This window comes from Labeo rohita, chromosome 5 (assembly GCF_022985175.1).
Source record: "Labeo rohita strain BAU-BD-2019 chromosome 5, IGBB_LRoh.1.0, whole genome shotgun sequence".
In the NCBI taxonomy this organism is placed as follows: Eukaryota; Metazoa; Chordata; class Actinopteri; order Cypriniformes; family Cyprinidae; genus Labeo; species Labeo rohita.
Genome location: NC_066873.1, coordinates 35,921,995 through 35,949,754, shown reverse-complemented (window position 1 = coordinate 35,949,754; position 27,760 = coordinate 35,921,995). Strand labels below are relative to the sequence as shown.

General features: G+C 35.6%; 1 protein-coding gene across 2 annotated transcripts; it reads right to left on the bottom strand.

Annotated features, from left to right (window-relative positions):
* Window positions 1-5: 5 nt before the first annotated feature.
* Window positions 6-27,622, bottom strand: golga3 (golgin A3). 2 transcript variants are annotated; one of them, XM_051111108.1, is made up of 24 exons: window positions 27,560-27,622; window positions 25,893-26,182; window positions 22,582-22,848; window positions 21,382-21,494; window positions 19,468-20,177; window positions 19,259-19,370; window positions 16,184-16,490; window positions 15,586-15,788; window positions 13,742-13,879; window positions 13,277-13,438; window positions 12,771-13,139; window positions 12,591-12,668; window positions 11,025-11,288; window positions 10,518-10,612; window positions 10,026-10,242; window positions 9,687-9,830; window positions 7,758-7,955; window positions 7,515-7,631; window positions 7,256-7,395; window positions 5,720-5,852; window positions 5,352-5,474; window positions 5,089-5,253; window positions 4,843-4,997; window positions 6-2,068 (listed from the first exon to the last, which is right to left on the bottom strand). In XM_051111108.1, the coding sequence occupies exons 2-24, from the start codon at window positions 26,032-26,034 to the stop codon at window positions 1,897-1,899; spliced, it is 4,524 nt and encodes a 1,507-aa protein (XP_050967065.1). In that variant the 5' UTR covers window positions 26,035-26,182; window positions 27,560-27,622; the 3' UTR covers window positions 6-1,896. The 2 variants fall into 2 exon arrangements, with proteins under 2 accessions (XP_050967065.1, XP_050967066.1); XM_051111109.1 differs by having other exon boundaries at window positions 22,705-22,848.
* Between the last annotated feature and the right edge of the window lie 138 nt (window positions 27,623-27,760).

Here is a 27,760-nt window from a genome sequence, read left to right as displayed (position 1 = left end):
TGTGATCATTTTACAGAATGATTTATATTTTACACTCAATATGGTACATCCCATAAAAATGCTGAGCAAGCAAAGAATTAAAAGTCAAACTGTTTCCTTATGTATAAACACTGAACAGAAACTCGTGCTTTTAGTCAGTACAGTAATGAACACAGTATACTTTCAGTTAATTAAAAACAGTTCCCTCCCTTTCACTGAATATGTATTAATTCTTTGAAGATAAATGTACATGTTAGTGTGTAAAGCTTCATTTCCCATTATGTCTTAATCATTTAAAGCAGTCTAACGGTTACCGTACATGGAGATCAAAAACAGTTCAAGCCAATTACATGGTTAAATCCAGCTCCACAGACACAACCGACAAATGGAGTTTGTGAAACAAAGACATCAGGGGAAAGACAGAACTATTACACCTAATTAAAACACATTATTCAAAATATATCTGCACACGTTTTTATAATTAAGGCTGTAATGACAAACCATCCATGAGAGTTTCAGGAAGTGAAAATGTTTTTAAATAAGTGAACATAGTAACGGGCAAAAGATCTTTCCATCAAAAAAAGTAATATTTTACATCTGTCCATACCTGAAAGTCAGTAAGCTTGCTTTCTTTTATCAATTGTGCAATATAAGTCAACACCTTTCATATATATTATAAATATATATACGTACATCACACTCAACAGCGCTTTCAAGAGCACATTCAACCTATTTTACATTATTTCCCAAGATCTCTCAACAGAAAAATTCATTCAAGCTATACATTTTTAGTAGTATTTAAAGGTTTCCTTATTGGGTTCATTTTAAGGCGCAGCCCTAAAGAGAACTAGTCTAATTCTGTCAGCCATTATCAAGACCTTCTGTGTGAGATCTCACATTTGCAAACCGTAGCGGATATTGGATGATCTGATCTATAATATATTACCCTGTACAAAAGGGCCACTACTTTCTCCAAGTCTCACACTTACATTCCAGAGTCCTGAGTTTCAATCAGAAAGAGGCCGTAGTGCGAAGTATAACATTGTAAGCGCATCCTCAAGTTTCGGCACAAAGAATGTTACAAAACAGTGGATCTAAACTCTGAGACTTATGGGTAAAGCGGTACACAGTGTGTATGTAGACAAAGCTGTCAGCATCGCTTTAGACTCAAATTGAGGCCTGGAAAAACTAAGAATGCTCTGTTTTGGGGGAAAATCTGTGCTCTGAATTGGTTGACTGATATGGAGCCTCGTATTTAGCTGATAATATTTGCATTATATTGCAGGGAACAGCTCTAGAGCAGGCATCTGTCCAGTGATGGAATGAGAGGTCAGCTCATTCACAGGCACAGAGAAATGGAAGAACAGTTCAGCTGCTGAATTCTCCATGCAGGAAGTGAGAACTACCACCAGACAGATATGTAGAATATACAGCTGACCAGTTTAGGTCAATAGGTCACTAGTTACTATAACACTGGAGTCTGGTGCCCTGGATGTTTGTTGTAGATCACATTTGTGTTTTTTTTTTTCACTTCTGCAGGACTAGGCAGCCTAGCAGTAGCCCTCACAAACCTCTTTCTGCACCTCTTATGAGATGAGAAAGAAAACAAAATCAAAGCTGAACGTCAGGTGGGCGACTGTGAAACTGCGAGTGAGATAAACAGATCAGATAGACAGAGAGAGCAGCTCTATTCGTTAAACCGAAAATAAATAGCGATAACACAAACAAACACCAAAATGACCCTTCGAAAATAAAGCTGTGGTATAAAGAAACATTTTGTTTCACCCGAACAATCTTGGTTAGGAAGGGATGAAGCCAAATATTGGCAGTCGATAAGAAACAAACGACGAAAACTTAAAAGTGCCCATAAAGATAAAAATTTCCCCAGATAACGTCTTTTAAAGGATTCTTTGTGTATTACGAGGCCTGCATCTCTCCCTGCATCTTATCATTTTCTTCTTTATTAGGTAAATCGCTGCTACTGTTGTCATGAAGCCCCAGTTTTTGGAGCTCCTCCTCTGCGCTGGCCAACGACGTCACTGTGACCGTGTGTTCCTCCATCTGCTTCTGAAGGCTGTCCATCTCCTGCCTACGAGAAATGACCATCAGATGAGTGAAAAAGGAGACGCCTACAAGGCGAACGCCATCTGTTATGTGCTTGTGGTATTTATATGAACGATGAGAGGTATGGGAGAGCAGGTTTGTGTATTTGAACTTGGGTCTGATACAAAAATGCGATATATATATATATATATATATTTTTTTTTTTAGAAATACAATGAACTGTTTACATGATTACATCATTGCTTCAGAATTAATTCTAATATGCTGATTCGGTGCGCAAGAAATAACTGCTGTTACAATCATATAATCATGTTATAATGTGTTGAAAACGGTTGTGCTGCTTAGTAATTTTTTTCTTAATGAGTAGAAAGATTTTTTAAAACAACATTTCTTTGAAACAGATTCTTTTGTTAACATTGTCTTTTGTTAATTTTCTATAAACGTTAACATTTAAAATAAACTTTTGAATGGTAGCATATTTAATAAATGAAAGAGATGGTTTACCAAAAAGTGAAAATTCTGTCATTAATTACTCACCCATGCGTCATTCCAAACCCTTCAGTCATCTTTGGAACACAAATAAAGATATTTTGGATGAAATCTGAGAGCTTTCTGACCTTGTATAGACAGCAACGCAACTACCACGTTCAAGGCCCAGAAAGGTAGTACGGACATTGTTAAAATAGTACATGTGACATCTTTGGTTCAACTGTAAATTTTGAAGCTACAAGAACACTTTTTGTGTGCAAAGAAAACAAAGCAGCGATTACCAGGGTTCAAGTGCTTTAAGGCATTTAAGCACATATAAAAACATGTTTTTAGCAAGCCTGCAACCACCTACATCAATGATTTGAAAAAGCATTTTTGGCAAATCCAGGTAGTTTACCATAGAAATATAATGTTTTTTAACGTTTAAGACTGTTATAGCGTCAGCTGTTGTCTGATCTCCTTAAAACTTTGGATGCTTGTTTAGAATCACCTGTCGCATGTGCTCAGCAGGTTTCTAAAGTTTTGTATTTTCCTTTAGGCTTTATAGGATTTTGGGTAAGTTTGGACAGGCCCCTTTTCTAAACGACCCCATTATAGTTTCCCAAAGGGTAAATTTATTCATTTTTTTTATAATGATTGACCTAGAGAGTCATACCACAGTGTTTCTTTTTCAGAAAAACCTAGTTCGCAAAAGTATTTTTTTTTCCATCTTCTCGATCATTTAACAAACTATTTGATTGACAGCAGTGGTTCTGAGGCAAAGTTTCCAGAATGAGGAGTTCTACCATATGATATGAATATTGCGTATATGTGTGAAAAACTGCACAATGTACAATCGTTTACGGCTTTGAAAAATGTGATATCGCCCTCCAGTGGCTGATTTCTTTCAAATTTCTCACATACCTTTGTTGGCTGTGAGTCAAATAGGCCTACCAAGTTTTGTTCCGATTGGCCTCCGGTAACCTTGTCTAATAGGTGCTCAAACTTCAACGGCCAGTGGCGGCCGAGTTTTTTTGAGATACTTTGCTTTGGCACTTTGACCATGACCATGCACAGCGATTTTTATGTTGACAGGACAAATGGTTGTGCAGTTATAGCCATTTTTACATCTTTTTACCTCTAATAGCATCACCAGTGGCCAAGCTCTGTGATTTTTGTTGTGATTGATCTTGTAGTAGGATATGACGAGGATATCTCATTCCGTTCAGTAGTTATAGGCATTTTACTAAAAGTGGCCCCGTCCCTTTTGAACATTTTGCCACAGTGAGTCGAAAGTTTAACTCTTTATTTTTTGATAATTATTATTTTTTTGATATTCACTCTCCAGAGAATCTTCCTGCACTGGTTTGGTTCCAATTGGGTGAAAAACCTAGGACTAGTTCGCAAAAGTAGTTAAATTTTTGCCAGGCTCACGATCATGAGCCAAGGATTCCAACGACATAAGACACTTGAGCCTGCGACTGACAGTTTAGGAGTTACAAGCAATATCGTACTTTCGATTGCTGTAGCACCCTTGTCAGGCCAATTGGGGTGAGCCTTGCTGACATTGTCGGCAGTGAGAGTACTACCATCTCTCCAATTTTTAAGTCTCTACGACTTACGTTTTGGTCTGCAGGATCAGTTTTACATGGAGATGGAACCCCTAACAACTTTATTCAACAATTTCTTCTCTTCCGTATTAGATTTTGCCACGTGTGTACAGGAGCTGGTGTTCTAAAGTAGAACCCAAATGCGCTGCTCCTTGTTTACAAGGAAAAGACAGTGTACGTTGTATATAAAACAGTCTTCGTGAACATGACGATAAACTAAGAGAGAGATGAACGTTCTACGTCAGAATGCTGACTCTAGCAGCCTCGTGGAACTCTTGTGAATGAGCAGCAAAAATTGACACGGAAGAGAAGAAATTGTTGAATAAAGTCGTTATTTTTGTTTTCTTTGCGCACAAAAAGTATTCTTGTAGCTTTATAAAATTAAGGTTGAACCACTGATATCACATGGACTATTTTATTGATGACCTTACTACCTTTCTGGGCCTTGAATGTGTTACATTGCTGTCTATGCAGGGTCAGAAAGCTTTTGGATTTCACAAAAATATCTTAATTTGTGTTCTGAAGATGAACAAAGGTCTTACAGGTTTGGAACGACATGAGGATGAGTAATTAATGACAGAATTGTCATTTTTGGGTGAGCTTTGCCTTTAACTAATTTTGCCACTTGAAAATGAAAACAACGTAGACAAATAGAAGATGAAGTTCACAATAGGGACGTAAGTCACATAGAAAGGTATGATAAGATGTGTGCAAGTCTTACTTCAGCTGTTTCAGACAGTTGTGGAGGTTATTGAGAGGTTCTTTATTGACGGACGTTGAGGGCTTCAACAGTTCGTCCAAAAGTGAAGCAGGAACAGGGCAGTCTGGGATTTTTACTGGCGTCACTGGGGTTGATTCCCCCTTTAGATCCATCCGCTGATGTGGTGACAGAAATATGATAGAAAATTACACACTTACAAATATACATGTTGTCTATATTTAAAATGAAAATGAGCATTAGTCTTACCTTTCTGAGCCTGCTGTTTTTGAGGTCTTGTTTGAGTTGGTTGTTCTGCTGAAGAACAGTCTTCATGCTGTTCCTCAGCTCTCCCACTTTAGCCTGCAGCATGAATTTATCCTTCCGTGTGCCATTGAGCTCTTCCTGCACCATCTCCAGCTCCACCTTTATCCTCTACATATCACATCAAACAAAAAAAGCCCGGAATTCAGAAGAAAATGACCATAATAAATGTTCTGACAACAGAAACTGACTGAAGTAGCATGTCCAACCTGTAGAGTATCCTGCAGGGTGTCCATCTCTCTCTGGTGACACTGTTCCACCATCTCCAGCTGCTGTTTCTGTGTCTCGATCTCCCGCTGCCTCTGCTCCACCTCCCACTTCAAGTCCTCCACCTACAGGAAGACAGGAACACAGCATATATAATAGTGATTCCGAATGGCAATGAGGGGTAATTACACTTCTCCATACAGATATTCAAATTCTTTAATATAGCAATAGTTCAAAGCTATATGTGAAACTAACTATGCTCTGAATCCTTGCAACCTGCTTAGAAGGCATAACAGGAATGTACTGTGAGAGTGGAAAGTTTCAAACAGCGAAGTAGTTGACTTTGTTTTGCAACATAGATGCACTGTACCTCTTGGTTAGTGAGAGGTTTTTTGCTAAGTTCATCATCAAGTTGTTTTTGAAGGATCTGGAGTTGAGCATTAGCATCAGCTAATTCTTCCTGGAAACGAGAAACCTCTTCGGAGTGTTTCTCATCTTGAGCCCTGTCAAAGAGAGAGAGAGAGAGAATTTATTTATTTATTTATTTATTTTCACAAAACATTCCAACACAATCTGAGAAGTCACAAACATCTGCTCATTATAGGAGTTAATTAAGCAATTTAAGCATTGAACTCCAACGCTGCATTTACAGTGCCTTGCGAAAGTATTCATACCCCTTCATTTTTTTTTTTTTTCACATTTTATGTTGCTGCTTTATGTTGAACTGTTTTAAATTGCTTCTTTTTCCATATCAATCTACACTCCATACACTATAATGGCAAAACAAAAAAACAAAACAACAACAACAAAAAAACAAGTTTTTAACATCTTTGCAAATTTATTAACAATTAAAAATCGAAATGATCCCATTGCATAAGTATTCATACCCTTATTTGGGAGAGTTGAAATTTCGCTCAGGAGCGTTCATATTACTTGTTGATGTTACTACACTTTGAGTGAAGTAAACCTGTGGCAAATTCAGTGGAATGAGAATGATTTGGAAAGGCACACACGTCTTAATAAAAAAAATAAAATAAAATCTAACAGCTGAAAATGCATGTCAGAGCAAAAACCAAGCCCTGAGGAAAAAAAATACCTGGCTGTAGAGCTCAGAGACAGGACTGCATTAAGCCACACATCTGGCAAGGAATTCTGCTGCATTGAAGGTTCACAGAAGCACGTAGTCTCCATTACCCTTAATAGAAGAAGTTTGAAACAACCACAACTCTTCTAGGAGCCGGCCTCTTGGCCAAACTGAGCAACTGATGGAGAAGGGCCTTGGCTAGAGTGGTGACCAAGAACCTGAAGGTCACTCTAGTTGAGCTCCAAGATCATATATGCAGATGGGAGAAACTTACAGAAGGACAAACATCACTGCAACACTACACTGAACTGGGCTTCATGGCGGTGAACTCATTCCTTTCCTCAGTGAAAACGCATGAAAACACACTAGGAATTTGCAAAAAAGCATCTAAAGGACCCTTAGACTGTGTGAAACAAGACTCTCTGGTCTGATGAACCTCAATTGCAAGCATCATGTTTAAAGGAAACTAGGTACTGCTCATCACCTGCAAAGTACCATCACGAAAGTAAAGTGTGCTGGTAGCAGCCTAATGCTGTGAGAAAAAAAAAGTAGAAAAAAAGCTCAATGCACCAAAATATTGACATATCCTTAATGAAAACCCAGTCCAGAGCATTCAGAACCTCAGACCCGGAAGAAGGTTAATCTTCCAACAGGGCAATGCACAGAGCAAGAGTGGCTTATGAATGTCCGTCCAACCATCAGTTCATCACTCTAAAATAGCTGGACCTTGTAAAGACCATTTAAAATGTGACATTACTTCTGTATTATGAGTTTCAGATGCAGCTGTGATCCTATAAGAGTAACAAGAAAACAAAGACTTACGCAAGTGTTTTAGCCTCTTTCTGCAGGGTTTTGATAAGCTCCTCTTTGGCCTGCAGATCTTTCTTGATCTCGCTGAGTTCCAGCATGGCTGCTCTGTAATGCCTGCGGTTATGGGCCGCCTCCAGCTTGGCCTCCGCCACCTGAACAAAGCGTACAGACACACAGGTCACATACATGCACGTAACAAAACAAACCAATGCCTTCGGGGGAGTTCTAAAGGGGAACTGGAAATCACGCAGCTGTTAAACCACAAACTAACCTGCTCGGTCAGATCCTTGACTTTTATTTTCTCTTTCTCCAGAGCAGCCTGCAGCGTCTGCACCAACTGTCTCATCTGCTGGTCCTCTTCTTCTTTACGCTTTAACACTGCCTGGACCTAAAGTGAAAGATTATTAAGATGTTAAAACAAAACAAAAAAATAAAATTTGTACAAAAAAAAAAGTAATTGATCAAACAGCAGTTTTGTAAATCAAAATGGTAATTATGACATGTAGCATCTCACCTGTAAGTTGAGCTGGACAAGATCTGCTTCTCTCTTTGCCAATGCAGCCTCTAAAATATTGGCATGTTCCCGCAATGCACTGTGGGATTTCCCAAGCCCAGAAAGCTTCCCTTTCTCATGCTCTAGCTCAAGCGCAAGCTTCTTATTAGCATCCTCCAGGCGACGAATTCTCTTTTTAAAGTTTCTTGACTCTTGAAGCTGTGAGCAAAAAAACCCCAAAAAAACAACAGTTTTAAAATGTTTGAATTTTGAAACCATGCGTTCCTCAAATTGAATTCATAAATACACATTAAAAATGCATATGAAAATTCTTGGAATTATTGGAATTTCATTTGTACAAAATATACTGAAATGAAAATTAAATGAAAAGAAATGAACAAATCAGTATCTGAAATCATTTATTCAAGGTTATTCAATTAAGTGTTTATTAAAATCCCAGTAATAAGTGTTTATTAAAATCAGAGAATAATGGGGGGAAATGTATGACAGGGTTTTAGTCCTGCATTAAAAAATAAAAAAATCTTTGAGATTAAAAAAAATCTAAAATTAAAGTCGTAATATTTCCAGAATAAAGTTGAAATTAAAAGAATAAAGTTGAAATATTACAAGAATAAAGTTGAAATACTAAGAGAATAAAGTTTCAATATTTTGAGAATAAATTAAAAATTATGAGAATATAGTCAAAATATTACGAGAATGAAGCTGAAATATTTCAAGAAGAAAGTCGAAATGTTTTGAGAATAAAGTCAAAACTATGAGAATTAATTCACAGCAATCACAGGATTAAAGTTCTAATATTTTGAGAGTACATATATAGCCTATTTATGTTAACATAAACAAGTTGTTCCTGTTCAGTGTTAATAAATATCATATTCTTGATATTAAGCGGTTTCTGCGAGTCCTTAAACTGACTCTTCCTCATCCCAGTAGGATGATGCGGTCGCTTGGACACAACAATATTCAAATAAATTCCGGTGGCCTGGCAACTTCTCCCGATGCTCTTAATTCAGGAAATTTGCATGCGCAATATAGGCTATACTCTCAAAATACTGTAACTTTAATTTCAATGAATTCTTGAAACATTTTGACTTTATTCTCAAAACATTTCGACTTTATTCCTGAAACAATTTGACTTTATTCTTGTAGTATTTCAACTTTGTTCTCTTAATATTTCAACTTTATTCTCGAAATATTACGACTTTAATCTTGTAATCTTTTTTTTATTTTTTAATGTGGCACTAAAACGCCGTCATAATGTACATGTACACTATCATTCAAAAGTCTGAGGTCAGTAAGATTTAAAGTAATACTTTTATTCAGCAAAATGCAATAAACTGATCAAACGTGACCGTGAAGACTTTTACATTGCTACAAAAATTATTTCAATAAACGCTGTTCTTCTGAACTTTCTAATCATAGTATTATACTCCCTGTGACGACTCGTTCTTCCCGAGTCACATTAAAGATTTGTTCAAAATGAATGGATCGTTCAAGAACGCACATCCCAGAGCCTGTGCTACACGAGCTTTTGTGCCTAAAAAGTATACAAATTTTTATTTTTCGAAAACAATGAATCCTGAAATGCTTTCCTCAAAAAACAATTTCTTTACAACTGAAGACAGAAAGACATGAACATCTTGGATGACAAGGGGGTGAGTAAATTATTTGTAAATTTTTGTTCTGGAAGTGGACTTCTCCTTTAAATTGTAATAACATTTCACTATATAACAGGTTTACTGTTTTTAAAAAATAGATACAACTTGGTGTGCATTAAAAGAAAATTCTTTCAAAAAATCTTAGACTCTTAAAAACTGATTTTTCTGACCTCAGAAAATGATGTGCATGTCTACGCATCAATTATTAAAGAATCACAGGTTGCTATTTTGATAAAATTGTCTTATTTTCTGTTAAGAACAAGTTTCCTCTTACCTCATCTTCGAGTTCCAGCACTTTCTCCTGATATTCCTCCAGTTCAGTGCTAGTGAGGGTGATGACCTCTTGTAGCTCTTTCTCCAGCATGGCTTTACTCTGGCTCACTGCCTTCAGCTCTCCCTGCAGGGCCTCCACCTTGGCCTGTAGCAATAACAACAAATACACATCAATTCATTTTTGGAAGAGAAGATAAACCTTAGTTACTCACAGCACCACTGTAAAGCATGTAAACTAGACTTATATAAGAATTATAATCATTGTGCATTGAATGTTTTCAGGATTTATGCATCTCTTAACTTTTAGTATTAATATTACAAACCATCAGTACTAGTTTACCTGAAGTTCTTGGCTATTTCCACCCTCTGAAACCTGAGCTCTGAGTTTGTCAAGTTCAGCCTCAGCTGTCTCTTTGGCGGTGAGGGCTTCCTGTAGCCTGCGGCTCAGAATGCCAACTGCATTCTCATAGGCCTTATGCTTGGCCTTCATCTCTTTCTGTGCACTGGTCAAATCTGTGCCCATACGCTTCATCTTCACCTTCTGCTCTGAGATAGCCCTGAAAGAGGAAAGAGGAACACAGCAAGTTAGATAAGATTTTTTGGTATTCTTCACCATTAGACATTCCTCTAAAACCATTTTTAATTTGATTAATAAACAGTTGAAACAGGAAAAATGCATCCCAATTCCTATAATTTAATTTTGAGATGCAAGATCACAAGCAAACACGCACTATTGTCTATATGTCACATCACATATTCGTGATGTCAAAGACTGAGCAGCGATCACTATGGAAACACTTATGGCAGGAGAGGCGGTGTGATTGTGACTCACTTTCTGGCTTCATCTTGCATTTGTTCTATCCTCTTTCTCAGATTTTCATTTTCTTCAGTCACTGATGCCAACTGGTTCTGGTCAAACTGAAGCGTCTGAAGCAAAAACATGGACAGCGTCAAAATATGCTATACACTATTGTTTAAAAGTTTATTTTTAGTATCTTATGCTCATCATGGCTGCATTTATTTGATCAAAACAACAGTAAAACATTTTGAAATATTATTAGAATTTTAAACAACTGTTTTCTACTGTAATATATTTTAAAATGTCATTTATTCCAGTGATTTTAGCATCATTACTCCAGCCTTCAGTCACATGATCCTTCAGAAATCATTCTAATATGCTGATTTGGTGCTCAGGAAACTTTCCGGTTCAGTTTTGTAACATTTTAAATATCTTTACTGTCATTTCTGATCAATTTAATGCATCCTTGCTATATAAAAGTATTAATTTGTTTTTTTTTTTTAAAAATGAGATGTTCTTAGTAATGTAGTCGGTGTGTACCTGTAGTTGAGAGTCAAGTTGGTCTCTCTCTGTCTGTACAGATTGTAAATGGGCTTCCAGACCGTTCATTTGCTGCTGGACTCTCTCTACTTCCTTCTGCAGGCGAGCCTGTTCCTGTTCTGCACTCTTCTTTTCTCCCTCCATTTTCAACAGCTCCTGCTTCAGGTCTTTTACCTCTGCCACTAGACGCTTTTTAGAAGCCTTCAACTCGGAGATCAACTGGTCTTTGGAGCTGGCATCTCTCCTGTAAGCTTCAACCATCACCTGTAATAAAGAGTACAGCAAATTAAAAAAAACAAACATTTCTACCAATTCCCATTTGGCAATTTTGTTGATTTGATAACATTAGTAGGGCCCTATGAAATCCATTTAAATTTTTCCCAAATTCGGTTTTATTTTTTTCCAATTTTTTTTTTTTTATTATTATTATTTTTTTTTACATTTTTCATGATTCTGATTTTTTTTTTTCTATTTTAATTTTTCTAGACTCTGATTTGATGGTTAAATAAAAATATATTAATGAAAAAGCATTTCTGATTAATCAAAATCATGAGACAATTTATTAAAAGTTTAACAAAATTTTTAAGGCCCTATGAAATGAATTCAGTGTTTTTATTTATTCTCTGGAAACCATTTTAATGTTTTTTTTATTAAAGTTTAATAATCAAAAGCATCACTAATTAACTGATTTAATTAAAAATTAATTTACTATTGTAAACTATTTACTATTATTTACTATTGTAAACTATTTACCCCCCCAGAAAATACTTTGTTTTGTATATTAATTTTTTTCTGGAAAATAAATTCTAGTAAACAATTTTTCTGGTAAACATTCCTTAAAAAAATAATGTTTTAATAATAATTTTATTAGTTTTAGTAGTAGTACTGTCATTACATTAAGTAACATTTCTCTGTCACAATTTCTTCAAGTTAAACCAAACATTTATTTTGAAGGGTTGCTGTTCCTGTAAGTTTTTGTTAATTTTTCTTGATTCTGTTTTTTCCTTTTTAATTTTTTAGACTCTGTTCTAATGGTTAAATAAAAATATACTAATCAAAAAGCATGTCTAATTAATCAAAATCATGAGACAATTTAACAGCAATTTATTAAAAGTCTAACAACAATTACATTTTTAAGGCCCTATGAAATGCGTTTTCCCTCCCTCAAATTCAGTTTTATTTCTTACCAAATTATGTTTTTTATTAATTTTCTGGACTCATTTTTTTTAAAACAAAAGCATCTACAATTAATTGATTTTATTAAAAATTAATTTACTATTGTTTTATCTATCACAGGGCCCTATATTAGGTGTAGATTTGTCTGATATAACTAGTCTTATCCAGCAACAAATAAGTTTTGAAATATTTTTATACCTTACTGAAACTGAAATGTTTTACAAGCTGATAAAAGTGATGTTTAGGAGCAACTGGAATTTCTTATGTTAGGTAAAAATGACATAGAAGAGATGGACTATATGACGTGATAATGGCAAATCAGAAAGGCTTAAATTTAATGGGCTATACTCTATAAACTTTTAAGGAAACGGAGATCTTAGGGCTATATACCTTTTGCTGCATGAACTGCTCTTTCAGTTTCTGTGCTTGTTTTTTGAGGGTGCCATTCTCTTGCTGGAGAGCTTCAATCTTGTGGAGGAAAAAAAAGAAAGGAAAAAAAAATGACAATCTGAACTCATTCTAAAGTTCTTGTTACAAAAAAAGCACATCCCTCTTATTCAAACCTCTCACCTGGGTTGCTTTAACCTGCACTTCTTGCCTAAGCTGGTCAAGAGTGTCTGATGCCACTAGCACTTCCTCTCCAAGCTTTTCCGCTCCTTCATCCAGTTCGCTCTTATCAGCCCGTGCCGCCTGCAGAGCGACTTCCAGGACTATTTTCTCATTTTGAAGATACTGCAGGGTTTCCTCTTTAGCTGTGGCGTCAGTTTGTAGCTCCTCCAGCTGAGCCTGGAGCTCCTGGTAACGTGCCTCCAGCTGATTAAGGGCCTGTTCTTTGGTTTGGAGGGTCTCCTGAGTTGTGGTGAGCTGCTTCATCAGCTCTAGGTGCTCACGCTGAAGCGATTCCAGCTGGGCGTCTTTTTGGGAGAGAATGAGTTTGACCTGGATGGGGAAGAATTAGTCATTTTAGTAATTAAAAACATTCCTGGGTTTGGGTGATGGGTTTGAATCTACAACTCTTTAATTACTAGATGAGATCTTTACTAGAATACACTACCAACTGGGTAGCGTTTAGATACCTGCTCTAGCTCTCTCTCCAGTGTTGTGGCTGTGTTGGCAAGTTTGAGAAGATGCTCTCGCTCCTCTTCAAACTCGTCCAGCTTGCGCTGAAGATCTTCTTCCACCATTGACTTTGCTTCCTGGATTTGATGTATAGCTGCTTCTTGAGTCAACATGTCAGCCTAGATAACAATAAGTCTATTATTATTATGTATATTTTTTAAATATAATCAAATTTCATCTTAATTCAACTTATTCCTAAAGTAAGAATAAATACATAAAATAATTCCATAAAGCACAACAAAATAAAAACTTTAGAATCTTTAGATTCTAACTTTAGAATTTTGAAATCTGTGTAACAATGACAGAACAACAGGTCTGATTTCAGAGAATATATGATACTAAATATGCCAGCAAAAAAAGAGAGTGTATCAGATTAGCAGAAAGAGATTAAGTAAGGAAGAAATTGTGTTAGTGTGCCAGACCTCTATACTCTGTAGCTGCACAGCAATCCGTTCCTTCTCTTTTATAGATTGATGTTTTGACTCTGTGAGTTTGTGAGACAGAGTAACGTTCTCCATCTTTAGATTTTCCAACACTCCGATCTGAGTCATCTGACCGGCCTGAAAGTAAATATACAACGAATACATATTACAGATGGCCATTCTGCATTTGAATATTTCTGGTAAACATAAGTTTTTAAATATACACTTTTTAATTTTTTGAGGAAAAAAAAAAAAAAAATCAAATTCAAATAAAAAAAGTTTTCAACACTTTTTGAATACACTATTGTTTAAAGGTTTGGGGTCAGTGAATTTTTTTGGGGGGGCAGGGAAGAATTTGCTATTTTTATTCAGCGTGGACGCAATAAATTAATTACGATCAATTATGTAAATAATAGTTCCAATAAATACATTTAAATAAATTAATTAAAAAAAAAATGCTGTTCTTTCTATTCATCAGCGAATACTTAAACAGTTTCCACAAACATATTAAGCAGCACAACCACTCAAAATTTATAATAATTAGAAAAGTTTCTTAAGAACCAAATCACCATACAAGAATGATTTCTGAAGGATCATGTGACACTGAAGACTAGAGTAATGATGTTAAAAATTCAGCTTTGCCAAAGGAATAAATGACATTTTAAAATATAGTACATACCATTTAAAATATAGTAAATAAAAAAACAAATCTTACTGACCCCTAGGGCTGCCCTCAACTAAAGATTTTTCTGGTCGACTAGCAGTCGTTCATTTTAAGCATTAGTCAACTATTAGTCGCATGTTTATTATCAAACCATATAAATCATAATAATTAGCTTTTAATTGCCTACATGGCCTAATAAGCGCTCAAGTGCACGCAAAAAAGCTTGCCACCATGCAGATATAATAATTATGAATGTGTCATGGAAAAACAGCAAGGAGACTGCATCAACGTTTTAATTTATTGATAAACTGGCGCTTTCTTTGTTTTGTGCTTAAGAGATAAAGTCGGTGACACTCGTCATCTCTGTAATAGTAATGTGGCTGTGTGCATGTTTCATATAGATTACATAATCTGAGAATATTTGTTTTCTATTATATTGGTTCATTTAAAAGTAGACATTTCACTCTCTATAAATGTATTTTTCAATGCAAATATACACAGAGTTTCCAAGTGATGCGCTCAAGTTCACAGAGACCGAGACGGAAGAAAGCACATCTTGTTTGCTTTTATTATTTTACAAAAGCCCAACGTTTCATTGTTAGTGCACACAAATAAACAGATTCGAAAGATGTATATGACCAAAAATGACGGAGTATTTTAAGAGTAAGTGACCGCACCAGCTCCTACATCTGTCATGCAGTGAGCGCGCTACTGTTTAGCTTCCACACGCCACACGGACAATTCAACAGCCCACATTTTTCTAGGTTAATATTAGATTGAGCAGCCATGTAAAGTTGCTATTACATACATCTTTCCAGTGATAAGCCAGATTTGACGTCGATGAATGATTCGTGCGGATGAGCGTTTGGATGTCCTGCCAGATGTACTGTATTACCATAGACCAGCTGTTAACGATCTGTCTGTCACGGACTGTGGATTTTTTTTCTGTGACTAAGTGACTAATAAAATTTTGGTCGACCAAGCCTCTTCTAGTTGACTATTAGGGGGCAGCCCTACCGATCCCAAACTGTGAATGGTAGTAAACATATAATGGACAACAAATTTACACTCAATTGCACTTCACCTACAACATATCTTCAAGATTTTAAAACGTCTTCAACCTTCTGTAAACAATATTACTTTTTAGAGTGCACATCATGACAATAGTGGGCCATTATACCTGCATGTTTGCCATTTCTCCTTGCAGTCGCACTCGTGCCTCCTGTGCCAGAGTCAGTTGCTGCTGGTACCAGAGGCGGAGCTGCTGCAGGGAGTCCACTTCTGCCTGTGACGTCTTCAGTCTGCTCTGCAGAGCATTCCTCTCGCTCTGGACCCGCTGAAGCTGCGTCTGTAGGCCTCCCATCTGCTGCCGCAACTCAGAGACTAAGTGAAGAAATGATGAAAAGAGAAAGCTATGTAAACACATAAAAAATATTATATAATTCAATGTATTTACTGAATATTTCACTTAATTTTGTGAGAATGTACTCTGTTTTGTTAATCAAGTTTACAGAATTAAGTCAAGAATTAAGTTAATTAAGTCAACTGCCCATAGTTATGGGTTGTTAAAAACAGAAAAAATGCCAAATAATGGCCACTCAATCACCCTGGCTAATATATTTCAAACAGTAATTTAAATAGTTCCCAATGCATTACATTTACTAAAATCTGGAACTAGTCATCAAAAGTGATATTACCATGTTAACCATCCTGGGTAATTATACATTGAGACTGACATTTTGAGTATTCCAACCGATCAGGCTCAACCCTGTCCTCACCTGTGCTGTCCTTGGTATTCAGGCTCTGCTGCATCTCCTCCACTTTGACCATCAGCCTCTGGTACTGCTCTTCAGCTAGCTGTAGGTCATTGCCCAGTGAGGCCAGGCTGGCGTTTTTCCCCTCAAGATTGGCCTGGAGTTCCACCATGGCCTTCTCCAGCGCAGAGCAGTTGGAGCGTAATGTGGTGACCTCAGAGGAGAGGGTGCTCTGCCTCTCCTGACCCGCCTGGGTCTGCTCCACCTGGGCCTGCAGCTGAGCAGTTACTGTAGCCAGCTGGGCCTGGAGCTCTGTCTTTTCTTTCAGTGCCTGGAAATGAAGGAAGGTCTTAGATGATCAATGTGGTTGCAACCACATTTTAAAGATGCACATTCTTTAGAAGTATATAACAATAAATAAATAAATTAAATATTAAATAAATAATGTTTGAAAGGTTTGGATTAGCCTTTTTTAAGAAATTATTTTTATTCAGAAAGTATGAATTAAATTGTTCAGAAGTGACAGTAATTATATACATAAGCATATATATGGCATATGTATGCAAGACATTTGTCATTACAAAAGATTTCTATTTAAAAAAAATAAATTTAAAAAATGAAATTTAATATTAAAACAGAAATTTTAAATGAAATAAATAATACAAAAAATAAACCTGTAAAATAAATAAAAAATAAAATAAGTTTTTTAAAATATTTTTTAAAAATAAAATAAAATAAAATAAAATAAAAATACAATTTTAAAATAACAACATTTGGAAATACAATTAAATTAAATGAAAAAATAAATTAAAAATGTTTTTTTTTAATAAAATAAAACAAATAATAAAATAAAAAAACTATAAATGTAAAATAAATAATAAAATAATTAACAATAAATAAACAAATAAATAAATGTTTGAAAGGTTGGGATTAGCATTTTTTAAAGAAATTAATTTTATTCAGCAAGTATGAATTAAACTGATCAGAAGTGACAGTAATATATTATATATATATATATATACAGTGGGTACGGAAAGTATTCAGACCCCCTTAAATTTTTCACTCTTTGTTATATTGCAGCCATTTGGTAAAATCATTTAAGTTCATTTTTTTTCCTCATTAATGTACACACAGCACCCCATATTGACAGAAAAACACAGAATTGTTGACATTTTTGCAGATTTATTAAAAAACTGAAATATCACATGGTCCTAAGTATTCAGACCCTTTGCTCAGTATTTAGTAGTAGCACCCTTTTGATCTAATACAGCCATGAGTCTTTTTGGGAAAGATGCAACAAGTTTTTCACACCTGGATTTGGGGATCCTCTGCCATTCCTCCTTGCAGATCCTCTCCAGTTCTGTCAGGTTGGATGGTAAACGTTGGTGGACAGCCATTTTTAGGTCTCTCCAGAGATGCTCAATTGGGTTTAAGTCAGGGCTCTGGCTGGGCCATTCAAGAACAGTCACGGAGTTGTTGTGAAGCCACTCCTTCGTTATTTTAGCTGTGTGCTTAGGGTCATTGTCTTGTTGGAACGTAAACCTTCGGCCCAGTCTGAGGTCCTGAGCACTCTGGAGAAGGTTTTCGTCCAGGATATCCCTGTACTTGGCCGCATTCATCTTTCCCTTGATTGCAACCAGTCGTCCTGTCCCTGCAGCTGAAAAACACCCCCACAGCATGATGCTGCCACCACCATGCTTCACTGTTGGGACTGTATTGGACAGGTGATGAGCAGTGCCTGGTTTTCTCCACACATACCACTTAGAATTAAGGCCAAAAAGTTCTATCTTGGTCTCATCAGACCAGAGAATATTATTTCTCAACATCTTGGAGTCCTTCAGGTGTTTTTTTAGCAAACTCCATGCGGGCTTTCATGTGTCTTGCACTGAGGAGAGGCTTCTGTCGGGCCACTCTGCCATAAAGCCCCGACTGGTGGAGGGCTGCGGTGATGGTTGACTTTCTACAACTTTCTCTCATCTCCCAACTGCATCTCTGGAGCTCAGCCACAGTGATCTTTGGGTTCTTCTTTACCTCTCTCACCAAGGCTCTTCTCCCCCGATAGCTCAGTTTGGCTGGACGGCCAGCTCTAGGAAGGGTTCTGGTCGTCCCAAACGTCTTCCATTTAAGGATTATGGAGGCCACTGTGCTCTTAGGAACCTTAAGTGCAGCAGAAATTTTTTTGTAACCTTGGCCAGATCTGTGCCTTGTCACAATTGTGTCTCTGAGCTCTTCAGGCAGTTCCTTTGACCTCATGATTCTCATTTGCTCTGACATGCACTGTGAGCTGTAAGGTCTTATATAGACAGGTGTTTGGCTTTCCTAATCAAGTCCAATCAGTATAATCAAACACAGCTGGACTCAAATGAAGGTGTAGAACCATCTTAAGGATGATCAGAAGAAATGGACAGCACCTGAGTTAAATATATGAGTGTCACAGCAAAGGGTCTGAATACTTAGGACCATGTGATATTTCAGTTTTTCTTTTTTAATAAATCTGCAAAAATGTCAACAATTCTGTGTTTTTCTGTCAATATGGGGTGCTGTGTGTACATTAATGAGGAAAAAAAGATGAACTTAAATGATTTTAGCAAATGGCTGCAATATAACAAAGAGTGAAAAATTTAAGGGGGTCTGAATACTTTCCGTACCCACTGTATATATATATATATATATATAATTTATATCATATTTTAAATAAATTCTGTTCTATTGAATTTCTTTTACTCAATGATTACTGGAAGAATTTTTATTTATTTATTTATTTATTTAAGGAAAAAAAAAAAAACCTGGAAAAAAATGCATGTTTTTATTTTTATTTATTTATTTATTTATTTAAGGAAAAAAAAAATACTATAATTGGATTACAGACTTTTCTTAAATTGTTTTTTCTTTTTTCAAAATTAATTTTCTAATTATTCATTCAAATATTAAACATTAATTATATTGCAGCAATGCTGTGCATGATTTATTTGCCATGTAGAATAAATTCTGTAAATATAAAAAATAAATAACTAAATAAATATTTAAACCACTCTGCTTTCTAGAATATGAGAATCAAAAAAAAAACTAAAAATACTTGGGACTCTACTATTAACTCACCTGACTGGCCTCGGAGGAAAGAGACTCCAGTTGTCCTTCTAACCTCATTTTCTCTTTCAGCACTTGCAGCATCTCATCATGAGTCCCCATCACAGAACTCCCATATGACACACTGCAAATGCATAATTCAACAGTCATTATGAGGGTTTACTGGGCTCATTTCATGACAGATAATAGCGTCCGAAAATGTTTAGGAATAACACTAATACCTGCTGGAGAAGCTGTCTCTGCGACTGCGAGGCTCCACACTGCCCTCTCTTTCCTGCTCCAGCTCTTCCATGTGCCTCTCTTCAGTGGCTGCCTGCAGGACTTCCTGCAGTGATGGAAAGTGGCCCATGGCTTCAGGAGCAATCTCCCTCCCTTCCACAGTATATGGAGCCTTTGGCCTGTTCACCATTGCAGCTAACATATTATATGTCCCTGCAGCAGACACACTACTATAGGACGAGCTATCACTATCATTACCATCAGCTCTGAAACCTGATTCACTACCATCCACCTCAGAGACGTTGTCTCTGATTAGATGAGATGATTCCAAATGGGTGTTGGTCTCAGAACTGATGCTGATTTCTGAAACCGTGGAGACTGAGCTGATGGTGGAATGCAGAGAGCTAAATGACGAGTCGGCAGATGCAGAAACTACCCCACCAGACGCATCTGTGCTTTTAGCGTCAGACTCAGGAGTTTTGTAGTCGGCGAGGGAGTGGATCTTGCTGGTGCGAGATGATTTGGATTTCTTCTCCTTGCTGGAGGGGATTCCCAGGCTGCCCAGTTTGGGACCACGAGGAACGCTGGTCCGCAGGAAAGAGTATTCCTTAGTCATGGCGACAGTACTGGCCCGTGGGAGACCCTCGGGATGGAGCATGAGCTCTGGGTCCAAAGTGCTAAATGGGCGGCTCTTAGGAGTGGAACGACGGGTCTGAATGGAACAAATAAATGAAGACTGAATTCATGTAAAACAGAATACAGTAGCCAGCACTGGACAAACACAGAATGGTACATCTATGTCTAACATTAAGTCCATCAAGCCCACCAATAGCAACATTACAATCCAGTTTTACTTTTTTTCAGTGGAGGAATAAAATAAAATGTTAAAATAAAAAAAAAGTTAAAAAAAAAATTAAGTAAAGTAAAAAATTTAAATAAAATAAAAAAAAAAATAAAATAAATAAAAAAATAAAAATAAATAAATAAATAAAATAAAATAAAAATCTGAAATTAAATAAAATAAAGAAATAAAATAAATTTGAAATAAAATAAAAATGTTAAAATAAAAAATAATAAAACAAAAATAAAATTTTAAAATGTAAATACATTTTTTTTTTCAAATAAAATAAAATACAAATTTAAAATAAAATGTTAAAATAAAATAAAACATTTAAGATAGAAATAAAATAAAATTAAAATAATAAAAAAATTAAATAAAATTGTAAAATTAAATTTTAAAATTAAATTAAATAAATTTAAATAAAAATAAAATAAAAATGTAAATAAAAATGTAAAAAAATAAAACTTTAAAATAAAATAATAAAGTAAAATAAAAATTTAAATTAAATTAAATTAACAATTTGAAATAAAAATGTAAATTAATTGTAAAATTTCAAATAAAATATAATTTTAAAATAAAAACAGTTCAAAATAAAATAAATAATAGAATAGTTTGAAAAATTGAAGGAATTTTAAAATAAAATGTTAAAATTAAATGAAAAAAAAAAAAAAATAAAATTCTGAAATAAAGTAAAAATTTAAAGTAAAATAACAGTCTAAAATAAAATAAAAAATAAAATAACATAAAATTTAAAAAATAAAATAAAATAATGGTAAATAAACCAAAAACACAATAATAATAAACTAATGGTTTGGCAATCCTGAAGTCAAACTTAGTGTGATACTTCTTTATGTGCCACATTAAGTTAACTCAAGTTATGACAACTTTATTGTGCTTTTTTGTCATTTTTGGTGACTGACAACGTCCATTCAATTTCACTATAAGGAAAAGATTTCCTTTTGAAAGTTGAACGAGGGTGAGTAAATGATGCCAATTTTCAGTTTTTGGCCAACTATTCATTAAATTCAATATCAGTCATTTGACAGAAACTGACAGTTCTCATTTGCTGACTCACTCTCTCTGTGTGCCGCTGTACTCTATATTGTTTGAGCTGCTCCTCCAGACGCCGACGAGCTTCCTGACGGATTTTTTCTTCATTTTCCATCTCCACAGAAGGCTCTTTGGATGCTACAAGAAAAACATGGTCAATAAAAACACAAAAACTAATGCTATATAAAAATAGGCAAAAAAATTTAGATATTGTCACCCAAGCAGTATTAGATCGAATGCAACAGGCTATTGATTACACAAGAAAATAACAGCTTATCAATCCTGAAACATGCTTGCTTGACAATGTCTTTTCTAGGGATAGGAATTGACAACTGGTTCCATTTTTCACTTTACAGACCTGGTAAATGCAATTATTTGCACTGAATCAAATTATTCAGTTTCAATGCAATTAATTGTATTTAACAGGTCTGTGTAAATGCATCTTTTAGTGGTTTAGATCTTTGGGGAGACTTATAAAAGTCATTTTTAAAGTAATTTAATACCTTTTTTTTATTCTGATGTTATTACTGCTCTGAAAATTTTGAAATTAATAATAATCAGGCTGCTAAAGGTTTTCCAGAGCAAAATTACTAGAAGAATCATTAACTGTAAAAGTGGAAATGGAGCCAGAATTGTTAAAACGATTCACATGATTATGATTCCCATCCCATTTAAAGAGTGAAGCTTCATGCTGGTCCTTGTACAGCAAACACCATGTGAGCTCTGCAACCCATAATGAGCCATTCCAGCTGCCTTAGACAGAAAAAGAGAAAAGCGCATTCGAGTTTCTGTGTCTGTTAGTTCTTATTAGTTCAGCCACATTTCACACCAAAGCCAAATTGACTTAACAAGATGCACGTTGTCTTGTCAGTATTAATGTTGTTTCCAGAAAAGTTCAACTTTTCCTGAATCACCAACCAGCACCACAACCCCACGATTGCCATCACAGATATAAACGTCATAAACGTCAGAAATCAAAGCACTCACAATCACAGGAGAGACTAAATAGCCTATTATTAATTAATTAGGTGACATAATGCGATAAAGAGATTCCCACTAAAATCTCTCAGCAAGCCAAAACGGAGGAGCAGGCAAAAACAGGGTACACCAAATGGGGAGGGTTAGCCTAAATCAGCCTCAGAAGCCAAACTGGGGGAATTACAACACAACAGGAAGGGAAGGAGGTGATTCGGGGGGGTGGGGTTATCCAGTATCGTATGCTTACACAATTCAGTCTCCTGCATAGGAATACTTAGTCTGAGCGATTGCAATGCGTCACCCTTGTGAACAGAGCCCTCTGCAAGAGCTTCCTCAGACTTCTCTAGGCTGTCAGGGAAAGAGGCCACACCTGGATCCTGCTCTGCGCTCAGAGGGGAATCGGCAAGGCGGCTGCCCGGGGAAGGAGCTGCCGGAGGTGGGGTGCTGCCTCCGCGAGTTTCCTGACCCTCCACCACGGCCTCTCCGTTTGGCAACAGCTCTGCTTTCACATGACCTAAAACAAAGAGAAGGGATTCAGGAAAGAGTTTATACTTAAAGGGATAGTTCACCCAAAAATTTTAATTCTATCATTAATTACCCTCATGTCGTTCCAAACCTGCAAGACCTAATATTTCTGATGAACTCCCAGACCTTTCTGACTCTGCATAGACAGCAACGTAACTACAACATTCAAGGTCCAGAAAGATAGTGAGGAAATTGATTAAAAAGTCCATGTGACATCAGGAGTTCAACTGTAATTTTATTTAATTAATATCTTAAACGATGAACAAATTTCTTAAGGGTTTGGAACAACATTGGGGAATCTAAATTTTTAGGTGAACTATTGCTTTAAAGGTGCACTAAGTGTTTTTTTTTATTGATTTACAAGCCAGTACAACATACACTACCAGTCAAAAGTTTTTGAACAGTAAGATTTTTAATGTTTTTCTTTTTAGATTTATTTTTGGTGTTTTTATTCCTTTATTTAGATACGATAGTGTAGTTGGACAGGAAGCGAAGTGGGAGAGAGAGAAAAGGGTGGGATCAGGAAAGATCTACGAGCCAGGACTCGAACTCGGGACGCCCGCAGCACGACGGCGCTTTATGCCGGCGCGCTAACCACGAGGCCACTGGCGCCAACAAGATTTTTAATGTTTTTTTAAGTCTGTTCTGCTCACCAAGCCTGCATTTATTTGATCCAAAGTACAGAAAAAACAGTAAATTTGTAAAATATTTTTACTATTTAAAGTAACTGCTTTCTATTTGAATACATTTTAAAATGTAATTTATTCCTGTGATTTCTGAATTTTTTGCATCATTACTTCAGTCACACGATCCTTCAGAAATCATTCTAATATTCTGATTTGCTGCTCAAAAACATTATATTATTATTATTATTATTATTATTATGTTGAAAACAGCTAAGTAGAATTTTCTTTGATGAATCAAAGTTTCTTTGATGAATCAAAAGTTCAGAAGAACAAGATTATAAATCGCTGCCTTCGAATTATAACGTTTTATCTGCATTCTGAGCAGTTTTGAGATACTGAGCTTCAGTTTTTGGGTTCCATAGACTTCGGTAGATAGAACCCTTTGTGTTTTCTAAAAAAAAAATAAAAATAAAAAAATAAAATAAAAATGTACACAGCTTACAAAAGAAACATCACATAATGTAAATAAGATGTCACAGAATAAGAATATATAAATAACTCAGTTTTGACAATTTCTATAATCCATTACAATTATAATTAAATTTTAAAATATATTCAAATAGAAAATAGTTGTTTTAAATAATACATATTTCAAAACTGTACTGTTTTTGCTGTACTTTGGATCAAACAAATGCAAATAAACATCAAAAATCTTACTGTTCATAAACTTTTGACTGGTAGTGTATCTATCAGCATGGATGAAATATCATGCAAAAGTAAAGGTTTTCATTTATTTCAACTCAGCTTCACCTGTTATGTGTACTTAACCTTCCATGGACCATATAAAATTACTGACTGGTCATTCAACAATTATAAGCCCAGAAAAAATAGTTTTATTGCATATAAAATTATTAAAATGAAGTAAAATGCAATCAAACAAAACTAATCTATTAAAATTAAATGTGTTACCAATAAGAGCACTTTTTAATACTTTCTTTCTGGTAGGAATCACTCAATGCAAAAGCAATTTGGTAATGAACACTGAACAAATTTGAAATGATATTAAATCAATCTTTCTTGAAATTAGTTAATAAAAACTTCAAAGTTCATGTTAGCTATAGCCCAATACCAATGCAATTAACTTATGTTAACAAATTTAACTTTTACTGTAAATTGTTACAAACAATTCTGTAAAAAAAACAAAACAATGCCACATTTACCGGCATATTTGTCATTCTTAATTTATTTCACAGAGAAAAGTCTATTAATGAAATAAAGTACATAGTCCACTATTAAGCTGGACCATCTTTCATCTCATGTGAGTCTGCATTACTTTTTGCATATGTGACCCAGGACCACAAAACCTGTCTTAAGGGTCTTTTTTTTTTTTAAATTGAGATTTATACATCATCAGAAAGCTGTATGGTTTGTTAGGATGGGACAACAATATTGGGCCGAGATACAACTATTTGAAAATCTGGAATCTTGGAGGGTGCAAAACAATCTAAATATTGAGAAAACTGCCATTAAAGTTGTAATGCGCATTACTAATCAAAAATTAAGTTTTGATATATTTACGGTAGGAAAATTTACAAAATATCCTTATGGAACATGATCTTTACTTAATATCCTAATGATTTTTGGCATGAAAAATCAATAATTTTGACCCATACAATGTATCTTTGGCTATTGCTACAAACACTGTGCTACTTAAGACTGATTTTGTGGTCCAGGGTCACATATTTGTCAAAAGCATTATTCTTTTCTTTATGGGTAAAAACACTTTTATTTGAACCCTTTTAAAGTACTAACCCAAATTAGCCTGTTAATATCAGAGGTGCTTTCACACATACAGTCTTTACTGGTAAATTAAGTCTCTTTTCTGCCAAAAGCAGCTGCATAAATGTGAACATTTGACAAAAAACATCAAAACATGAACAAAAACACTGACCGCATATACCCCTCCCATGTTTACAAACACAAGACTGGAGCTTTTTGGTCATGTATAACCTTTAAACGTGATTAGCACATGAAAGTTTTCTTTTGCGCAAGTCTCGGAGAACAAGTTAAACGGCTACAGTGACAGTTTAGGTAACTGATACTGAAAGCGGGTGGACATTTGTGGATATATCTAGGAAAAAAAAAACCTTCTTTATAAGGTAACAAATGGCACTGGAAGAAGTGGGAAGAAAAACGATCTCAAAGCCAACTGACGCAGTAAACCGCAAATGTTCATTTTGAAATCTAGCCAGGTTTTGAATGAGCACAACAAACAACTTTCAAGCACCAGCTTCATAGTGAATCCTAGCATAAATCAAAAAGCACAAATGAACAGCCTTAATGTTAATTACATCAACCATCTAATTGCAAAAACATCCATCAAATGTAATGTCAAAAGAACACTTACCATTAGGGATTTTCTCCATTACAAGTGATTTCTCCGGCTTCAGAGGCTCTACAGTATTGCTGTCTGGATCTCTGCCGTGTTGTGCGTCCGGCTGTTGAGGTTTGGCCTCGATTGAGCCCGTTTCATTATTTCCATTTTCCATATCTCTTGCAATACAGGTGCCGCTCTAGCATCCATGAACATGAGCTGGGTCTCACTAGTGCAATTCACCTTTACTTCATGCTCTGTAAACTTTGGTTGAGACTACAGGCTGGCCTGGATGGTGCAGACAGCGTCAGTCCTCGGTGATCCTGAGGAACGGAAATGTTAGTTTAAATCATCCAAACTGTGGGAAAAGTTCAAGATTGATTGCTCAGTTAAAGCAAAATCACCAACAACGATTAATTACAAATTTAGTCATAATGCTGATGCTTCTAAATCATCTAATTGTATTATAATTACAGGGATATTTTCCCTGAAGCAACATGTGACTAAATGCTTTGATCAAGGGTGCAATGTTGACATATTTATGTCACTGTTATTGGATGTGGCGCTTGCTGCTTGTTGACAAGGTCCCATAAAACTCCCACAAAACTCCCACAACCCAAACAAGGTTTTATTACGTTTCCAATGCATTGGTAAATAGTTCCTGTTTTTAATGCATGCATGGTATGCAAAATATGTTTCAGTCAACAGTTATCCATCAACACTTCAAGATGTCAGCACTAAGGTTTTCTTACTGTTAAAAAAATTAAATAAATAAATTCTGAACTAGAAATCTGCTTTAAATTCATTTTTCAGTCTCCATTCACTGAAGTGAATGCTTCATTTGTCAATATATAAATAAGTGACAGTCGGTGATGACTCATACTGAGCTGTAAGAAAAGGAAAAAACAGTTTTATGAGAGAATGGAAGCAGTAGGATATTGAACAACTCCCTCTTATATAAAACGTTTATCAGTATTGTAGTTTAGTTCTAGTACTCTTAACTAAGTCAGTTGGTATAGCTTAGTGTCATGATAAACTAGTAACTGACAAGACATGCTAATATATATTATATTATATATTTTTTCTGCTTCTTTCTGGCTCTCCTTGCACAATGTAACACATCTGCGTGGTGGTGTAATAAGATTTCTGTCATTCAAGGCTGGATGATTAACGTTAGACTGAGCATCAACACGAGCCTATAGACTAGTCAGACTAGACAACTATAGACTAGTACGATTTAAGACACTTATCAGACATCTGGCATGCAGGCGAAACTGACATGACTGTAAAATCAACCCAAATATACGCACTTTAAAAATCACATATGGACAGAGCAGGCTGTCACCCGCGTTTTTGATTAACTGTCACTTTCAACACAGAGACAAAGTCTCTGACTGGTAATGAACTGAAAATTAAAGCACAAAGCCGCAAAGAGACCAATCATAATAAATAACCAACAGCATGGAAACGGCGAAAATCACAGGAGATAAAATGTCAATATGAGTTTATAATAAATCTCTGATCTCATTAGCATCAGCCTTTAGCCACTTAGCCACATCGGACGATATCAAAAAACCTTAAGCAAGTAATGCGTGACACCTCGACACACGACCGCGCTTCTGCAAAGCAATTATCACGTGAAATAGTGACTAATTAGTGGAGTGAATAGAAGAAATCATAAAAAGTAATTAAGGACCAACCTCAGACGTGCTCCTGCCTATACTACGTGGCTGTTTAGGTTCCGTCCTTCAAACAGATCCGACTCGCAACGGTTTCCTCAACAATAAAGGTTCCGCATAGATCCGCTGCGTAGTAGCATAGATTTTAAAAATCCCCTGTGATTCTTTTTTGAAGTATCTCATTTCAGTTAATAATCATATATTTGTATCGTTAAATACCAA